General features: G+C 26.8%; 1 protein-coding gene across 1 annotated transcript; it reads left to right on the forward strand.

Moving 5' to 3' along the window:
• Nucleotides 1–1,753: 1,753 nt before the first annotated feature.
• Nucleotides 1,754–3,291, forward strand: LOC105365783 (gamma-interferon-inducible lysosomal thiol reductase-like). The gene is made up of 5 exons (XM_011504030.1): nucleotides 1,754–1,827; nucleotides 1,986–2,138; nucleotides 2,218–2,406; nucleotides 2,736–2,891; nucleotides 3,173–3,291. The coding sequence occupies exons 1-5, from the start codon at nucleotides 1,768–1,770 to the stop codon at nucleotides 3,260–3,262; spliced, it is 648 nt and encodes a 215-aa protein (XP_011502332.1). The 5' UTR covers nucleotides 1,754–1,767; the 3' UTR covers nucleotides 3,263–3,291.
• Nucleotides 3,292–9,392: the final 6,101 nt, after the last annotated feature.

Consider the following 9,392-nt stretch of genomic DNA (forward strand, 5'->3'; position numbering starts at 1 on the left):
CAGAATTTAATCAAGGTTTATTTATAATAAAAAGTATCAGTATATAACTGATTCTTGTTTAAATATTATAAAACAGATTAAAATATATTTATAAATTATAATATAATGGAAATATAATATTTACTGTAAATTAAAAATCGAAATTATCGAATATTAATAATTTTTCATTATGATTTCAGAAAATGTAAATATTTATCTTAGAAATTCATTGAAATACTGTGGTATCATTAACAATACTGTTAACATTTTAAATGAAATGATATAAATTCGAATAAGATATATAATAAATGTACTAAATATTAGGATAAAAAAAACAACAATCACTAATAATTACAAAAAATCACTAATGAAATTTTGCGATAACATTGTGAAATTCAATCAATATAGAAACCTCATGGTACAATCATCATATTACTCTCTCTCTCTCTCTCTCTCTCGTTCTCTCCCCCTCCCTCCCACTTTCTCTCTCTTTGTCACTCTTCCACCCTTCACCCTTCTTGCGGTAATATATACTGATACGTTCAGTGCAAATATACAATTCTATATTAAAATAATTTTTATGTTTTTTTTATCATGAATGACTAAAATTATATATTGTATCTAGCTTTTCTAAAATTGAATAGAAATCTAAAATTTATAGTTGAAATAATTGTTTTAAATAATAATATAGAATTTTATGCCCTATTTATGAAAAAAAAACTTTTTTACTTGGCAAATCAATTAAGCTTTTGGTAAGAAAAATAATCTTATTATTCTAAAAAATAGATTAACTCACATAATTCAAGACGAATAATTTAATGATTAAGTAAACATTATTATTAGTTATAATATTTCAATAACACTATAAACGAAGATTTATAAAAGGAATAATAATGCTCATTCTTTTTTAATGTATACAATAACCTTTTCAATAACCCTAGATTTAAGTTTTCCTTTTTCCTGTAGTTCATATTATCTCTATTTAAAAATAACTATATATCATAATTTATTAAAATAATTGAAATATGATTATTGTTTAACCACATATTAGTATGCTTAACACAATATATTTATAAGTATTTGATACATTATCAAAAATAATATCTGCAATGTAAGTTTTATGTCTGCAAGCATTTTATTTTTATATATTTATTTATTTTTATACAATTTACGGAAAAAACTTAAAGTATAAACATTTTCACTTTTCTATGAAGGATTATAATACGAATAAAAAAATTATTAAAACAGTACTTGCCAAATAAGATTATTTTTCCTTGTGAAATACATCTTTAAGTACTCTTCAGTTTTTAAAAATAAAAATTATAAAGTGTAGCAATTTCTCTATATATTTCATAATAATTATTCATAAATTCAAAGTTTCTTGTAAAATCATTAATTTATTTTTAATTTTACTCAGTATTAGTAGTAACAATACCTTTTATATATACAGAATATTATTTTATTAAGATACATTTTATATATACTGAATATTCTTATATCTACTATATTTATATATACTGAATGTGTTTAACAGTTTTAAGAAAAATAATTTAAGGAAAATAATTTAGACTTATATACTTTTATTCTTTCAAATAGTAAAATACTGGATTAAAAAGTTCAATGTATTACTATACAAATATAATATTTTGTATGTATAATCCATTTCATATTTATAATTCATGTGCTAGAAATAATATATATATATCTAAATATGTATATGTGTGTATGAATATATTATCATGCAGAGGAAGTACTTAGTTCATTTATTGTCAACAAATATAAAAAGCCATGAACTATTACTTACAAGCAATAATAATTGCAATTCTAGCAGATAATAGTCATATCACAGTAAGTTAAAATTATAGATAATAAATATAATCATATTTTTTTACATAATTAAAAATAATTTCATTTTTAAACAAAATTATTTATTTTAATTCAAAAAGAGAATATCCTCAATTATTATTTAAATATGCTCTTTTATAAAATTTTAATAAAATTTATAGATTACTTGTTTTCGTCAAAACAAAATACATGTCGATATTTATTATGAATCACTGTGTCCATACAGTGCATTATTCATAACTAAGCAATTTATTCCTGTATATCAATATTTGCAAGATTTAATTACAGTTACTTTTATTCCTTTTGGAAAAGCGGTAAGCCATAATTCATATTTAAAGGAAATAAAAATATATTCATATAATAAATTATAAGATATTTCTTGAAAACTGATAGACAGCGATTGGATATCCAATAAAATTTATGTGTCAGCATGGTCCATCTGAGTGCATTGGAAATCAGGCACAAGCTTGTGCTTTAACAGAAATCATACATAATTTTAAAAGTAATGTTCAACAAAATAATGCAGTAAAAATTGTAGGTTGTGTAATGGCTAGCAGAAATCCTTCTGTTGCAGTACTCAAAGTATGATTGTTTATTAGCATAAAATGTTATCATTTTAATGTATCAGTATAATATTTAATTAAAAAAATTTATATACATTAAATAAAATGCTAAAAAAAGTATTTATTTTTAAAATTTAATTAGAAAAAGATTATTCTATTTAGAAAGGAAAATTATTTATTCAATATTCAATTTTCTATAAAAATACAATACAGCGAAAGTAAATTTATGTGTATATTATAAATATTATACTCATTTATTACATTTATATATACATAAATGATAATATTAGTAAATTTATAATAAATGCGTAAACAAATAATTAAAAATATTAGTAATAAATTTTTTAGTGTGTGAAAAACTTAGGTTTAGAAGCTAATTCGATTCAAAAGATTAAAATCTGTAAGAATACTAATATTGGTAAAGAACTTCTTGTAACTTATGGAAGGAAAACAGCAGCTTTTGAATCACCTCTTTTATCGGTTCCTTCCATCGTTATTAATGGGGTAAATAGAAATCACAATATTTTTATATATTTCAAAATAAATTTTACATTTATCATTTTAAAATTTTATTTTATTATATTATTTTTTACTATTATATTCATTTTACAGTAAATTAGTATTATTAATAAAACGAATCAAATACTCCTCAAATTAGTATAATTATTAAAATTTAAAGATTTTTATTATAGTATTAAATTAAACATAAATACATAAAACAATCAAATTGAAGAATGACTAAAATATTTAAATATTTGAGCTCTACATATTTTATTATTTTTTAGGCTAAAAATAAAAACGCCGTTTCCAATTTTATCGGAGAAATTTGCGACTTAATTTCTAAAGATAAAAAACCAAAGCCTTGTCAAAATTAAAAAAATGGTTAACGTATTAAGAATTTTATCTATCCTAAATTATTGAGTATCTTATAAATAATACATGAAAACTGATTTTTATTATTACTGATGTTTGCAAATTATATTTGTATTCGTTATATGTAATGTAATATATATGTAGAAAATTATAAGAATCAAATTTCTAATAAAGTTTTAATAAAGTATATAAGCAAATTAAAAAAATAATAATTTAATATTATAAAGTAAATGTTCATGATAAAAATTTTATAATATTTCATACATCATTCAACATGTTATCTTTTCATACCCAAATAAAAATATACACATTTTTTTATAAACAACAATTAGATATGGTATATTTAATACTAATTAAAGTTATATTCATTCATTTAATAGCAATAAATTATTCAAATTTTGTTATATATTTAGTAATATTAAATTAGACTTGAAGTATTGTTATTATAAATTATCGTAGCAATAAAATATTTATAATCTATTAAATATAGAAGATAATTTATGGTTTAATGTAAAATTGTATAAAATAAAACATATAAAATGCTTTAAAACACTTTGATAAGATGTTATGAATGATTATAAATACATCATAAGTTAGTTTTCTCATAACATGCATTGAGTGAAAGTAATTCAATTTGCTAAGTGATGGAATTTTATTATTATGCGACATAAGACCAAAAGTTTCACAAAATGATTATTAGAATATTTAATATTTGAAAAATATGATAAAAATCCTAATATTTTGTCTTTTATATTTATCATACATAATATTGTAAATTTTCCTACTGTTTTTGTTTGTTAATCTTTTGTTAATCAAACATTAATTTTGTTTGAATAGTATCATCGAAACTCATTAGCAATTTGAAATATTATAGCATAGTCAAAACAATGCACGGTCAAAAGCAATATTTATTTATGATGTAATCAATGTAAATATTATTATGCCGATCTGTTCGAGAATGTAAGAATACTTCCAGCTCATTAGACATTTGGAAAACTCGAGATAAGAGTTCTGGAAAAAGCAAACCCTTGATTATCTAAACAAAAACAATTCATAAACACATCCGGCGAGAATATGCGATAAAGTGTCTAACGAAACACGTCATAAAATTAATGCGACGAGAAATTCGACGCGACCACGACATAAAGTATCCATCGACAACAACCATAATACTTCTGGCATAATCAAGTCATAAAAATATAAGCAAAAACCACGTCGTTTGATATCCGAAAAAGAGATATTAAAGGCAACACTGCACCTATACGCTGTTGTCAAACACAGCTACATGTGGTTCGGATAGTGAAACAAGAACGCGCCTAAGAAGTCCGCCTCATGATGGAGATGCAAGTAAGAAGCGCTCTGATTGGAGCCGCCAATAACGAAAGAATCAATTCGTTTGGAGACGCCCAGAAAGAGGCGCTCTGATTGGAAACGCCAAGAAGGAGGCAATTCGTAAAGACCACGCGGTGACCGAGTGGATGCCATCAAGAAAGACGCCAGCAAGGCGCACGGGGGAGTCTCTTGTCACCAGAGAAGCCGGCAAAGCTGCTTCTCCAATGGAACGACCTTGTTCTTCTACGTGTATAATTCCACCACCACGTGCATTACATATAGAGGACTAGAAGGTTACGCCCTTCTACCTGACATGCAACGTACATTACCGCTCTGTGGCAATAGCAATACAAAACTCAAGAAACGAAGGAATTCAAACCATTATAATACAACTAATGCAATTATCGCAATAAACTAAAACAAATACCAATGCTATTTATTATTGAAAACATGCACTATCCTGTCCACTTGCCCGCAATCCTTCCTTCCACCATCTGGGAGTTTACACGTAACTTTAGATATTTGGCCCTCCTCGCTCGGTACTCTATTTTTAGAGACGATCAAACTATACATTTTGGATATATTATTAAGAGATATCTAGAAAATTTAGGAAAATTCCAGTGCATGATTTTAATAATTAATATAAAAGCCGAAAGTAAAAATCAAGAAACTGACAGTATCATAAAAATTTAATTAAAGACAAAAAATATCAATAATTTGAAAAACGGTTTCAAAATTACCAGTTTTGAAATTGAACCATCAAGGCAAAATCTAAAGTGACATAGATGCAATAATTAGCTAAAAAGATCTTGACTAGAATTTTATAAAGTACGTAGAGTACAACATTCACTAATAAATCTAATAAAACATATTCATAAAAAATATTATACTTTTAAAATTTTTATTTGATAAAGCAATTAACGGTTTCCATATTAATAATATTGAATTGAGTTCAAATTACTACATAACCTCACATATTCTGCAAATTCCATCTGCGGCCAATATAATTTGTTTCTTGGTTAAAAACATAGCCTAAAAAAGAATTTTGCTTTAAAAGAGGATGCAAATTTAATACAAATTACGATGTTTCTGTTAAACCCTATTATATGAGCAAAATTCAGGTATTGTCGTATAATTAGCAGAAATAGACAATTATGTGTTAAGTAGTGAAATGTATTTTTATAAGATAATACATATTCATTTATTTTATTCTACTGTGTATTAGAAACATAAATCAAGGTTAATATAAATAAAATAAAAATAATTAAATTACTTAAAGCTTCATATAAAATACTTACATCCGTTTTATATATTTCAATACTTATCCGATTTCTAGATTTAAATATTTATCCGATATTTTGAAATTTACAACTTGCGTATCAATTTTGCATAAGCAATTTGTTATTATATCTTATATTTATATTTATATTAATAATAATAAACTAAAATAATATGGCTTGGAAATATCGGCGACTTAAAAATTATATTTTATATTGTATAATACGAAAAAAACTTTTCATTAGAAATTAGTTATAGAAAAGAATATACTTTGCAATTATTTAGACAACGTAAAAGTATTTGAATGAATTTTTTATAAATTTTTATGATTTTTCCACTAATTTATCTAATGTCTGACCAAAGTCATCAGTGAAATTTAATTATAACAATATAATTACAAAATCCGAAAAAAAGATTAAATCTGTGAAATAGATTAATATTATTAAATAGATTTTGATAGTATTAATTTATATCACTATAAAATGCTTAAATAGTATATGCTAAACGTTTCAACATAGTGCATACATTTATATAATTAAAATCTTTTATATTTAAAATAAATAATTGAGGTACACTGTTAATGGATTTAAAAAATTCAGACATAACATTATTATTATAAAAAAGCTTTTCAAAAAATAGAATATGCTCTTTTAATAGAAATCTAACATATGTTATTATGGTTTTTTTTATAAAAGAACGAGCGATTTATGATCGTGAAACACTATTTTCTGATGAATCTAAGAAAGAAATGAACTATTTTAGAGGAAATCACATATCAAAAACATAAAGATCATGCTTAGTGACGATATTATTTCAGATTATATAGTTTGAACTCGGATATTAACCATAAAGAAGTTACGCTTGGAATTTATAATATTAATAAAATTACATATTTAAAAATAAACTATTAAACTAATATAAAAAATGATAAAAAGGAAATTTTGGAATATCAATTATATAAATTTTTCTACTGTAAACCTTGAATTAAAAAAATTCAAATATATACCAGCATAAAACTAATCTAATGTATTAAAGTCTAATGAATTAAAAGTAGTAATTATTTTATTAGTATAGTATTACTTTTTTCTATAAAATAAAAGTACACAATGGTAATATATATTTAAGTACTATTAGTATTTGTTCAGAATTGGAGCATTTTTTCGAGGCCTACGGTTTTCGGAAATTCACTAAGCCCTTGAATGTTAACATGTGACAAGCAGAATTCTCGACTAGCTCAAAGTTTAGATTCTCGAACGTTCTGCAAGTCGGTTAGTCTCCGCATAGCAGCACCTAAGCATTGCTGCCAGCTTCTAGTTACCGCGCTGATACTTAAAGAAGCGCACATCAATACTCTTCGTAGTTATCACTCAGCAGTGATTCAGTACACAGTGTCAGTTATTCCTCCGAGTCAGTTACTCATCCTAGCCAGTCATCTACGCTTCAGCCACGCTATTAAGTCAGAGTCTACAGCTGAGAGAAAGTCACACGTTTTCTCAGTGCAGTTATTGTAAGAAACACACGTTCAATTTTTCAATGTGCAATGGTTAACAACCAGTCAAGGGCTGACGGCAGTTCTAGGAAATAGTGGACTACACGAAGTATAGTATCGAACCTTCCTTCACACGAAGGTGTGCCAGCAGTCTTTATTGAGAATAATTACCACATAAGGAATCTCATACTTCCCTTCACGAGTATAGCCGATCTCCCTGCTAATCCTTGCAACGTTATCACAAACCAAATTTTCATACTCCCCTTCATGAGTATGGTCAACTCTCCCTGCTAATCCTTACAACGTTAGCACAGACCATAAGTAATCCCATACTCCCTTTATGAACTAACCTTTTCAACATTAGCATAAACCTCAAATCAAGCCATATTCCCCTTTGTTCGAGATTGAAGCCAGTTTTCAATATCACCGATTGTCGGTATCGCCGGCCTTTTAGATCTCAGATTTCTGTAAATACTTGGACGAGAATTTTTCGTCTATGTGTTATGTTTTGGTTTCAAGTGTCCCGTAATGTTTATATGGTCTTCGGGTACTAACATCGTCCGGAAGTTTTCTATCGGTATTACGCCTTACTTTTCTTTCTACGCCTCATGTAAGATTCCAGTGCAACAACGACGATGCTTTGTTGCTAACTAAGTGAGCGTGGATATATATAAGACAAGCACGCGGCTAATCACCTCTTGCCGAACCACCCTCGCTCAACTGCGCTTGCGGCTAACATCTTTCCGTGACCCGACCGCAGTGAACCGATCATAGTAAACCGATCTAACCATCTACCAGTAGAAGTATATAAATATAAATTCAAATTATTAAAAATTTTTAATTTCAATATAATTATAAGATATTTAATAGTATTTAATAGAATTATTAATTTTAAACTAATTTACTTAATGAAATTAAATTTTTATTTTCAAATCAATTATTCATAATTAAAATGCAATCATTTTATTATTTTATAAATAATTTGTTGCGAATATTATATTATCAGTAATTTATTACATATAAATAACTTATATAATAATTATTACATAATAATTACATTCGAAAGATTAATTTGTGGCTCCAACTGCCAAATTCAATAGTTCAGTTTATTAGTCTCTCGCTGTAGCGATGCGTTGGAAAAAACACATGTGAAAGGACTGAAAATGTATAGTATGTAATATGTAATATGTAATATAGTATAATATGTACAGTGTGTAACTTCGTTTTAAGACATCATTTATTCTGTTTTATTAACAATTACAATATTGCAGTTCGATGTTTACTTCTTATGATAGAGAGGGAATTAATCTATTACAATGATGTGGTTGTTTTTTCGTGATGGTGGTGATGTCGTTGATGATGTTATAGGGATCAGCAATGGATTTTGAATATTCCCTGAAGAGGAATATAATTTATTGAGTTCTATGCTGACATTGTAAGGATCAGCAAGAACAGTCGACCATGCCCATCAGATGACCATGGGAAGGTGGTAATGGTAGTTAGCAGTGCTTAGAAGGGTGAATTGACATACTCATAAGGGTGAGTATGGTAATGTGTCTGTGGTAGTTATCATGAAGATTCGACCATACTCATAAAGGGAGTATGGTAATATCTCCAAGATAATCGATCATACTCATAAAGAAGAGTATGGGAGTATTAGTGTGCTAGTTATTTACAAGAAAGATAAATGATATACCTTTGAGAGGAGAAGGACTTGATATCATGATTTTTATAGTCGACTATTTGTAGAACGGCAGACTGCTCTTGACGGATTGTTGTCTTTGGTGCACTGGAGAAGAGAAGGAGCGTTCCTTGCAATTGCTGCGTCGAATGAGCGTGTGTTACTTGAACTTTTCCTGGCGAAGACTCCATGCGAAGCGTGACTGAGGCGTAGATGACTTATTTGGACGAATAACTGAAAAGTGAGTGTAGTCTTGATGCGCGCTGTCTTTACACGCAGCAGTCAGTCTTTCATAGCCTAGTCTTTCTGAGTCCAGTCTATTAACAATTACGCAGTCATTATAACAGGCACA

Source organism: Ceratosolen solmsi, unplaced genomic scaffold (genome assembly GCF_000503995.2).
Source record: "Ceratosolen solmsi marchali unplaced genomic scaffold, CerSol_1.0 scaffold26, whole genome shotgun sequence".
In the NCBI taxonomy this organism is placed as follows: Eukaryota; Metazoa; Arthropoda; class Insecta; order Hymenoptera; family Agaonidae; genus Ceratosolen; species Ceratosolen solmsi.

Excerpts from the sequence above, each read along its gene's own strand:
- LOC105365783 (XM_011504030.1), top strand. The coding sequence starts at position 1,768 with ATGAACTATTACTTACAAGCAATAATAATTGCAATTCTAGCAGATAAT. Across the intron at positions 1,828-1,985 it reads CAGATAATAGTCATATCACA|ATTACTTGTTTTCGTCAAAA; the intron begins GTAAGTTAAAAT and ends TAAAATTTATAG. Across the intron at positions 2,407-2,735 it reads CTTCTGTTGCAGTACTCAAA|TGTGTGAAAAACTTAGGTTT; the intron begins GTATGATTGTTT and ends TAAATTTTTTAG.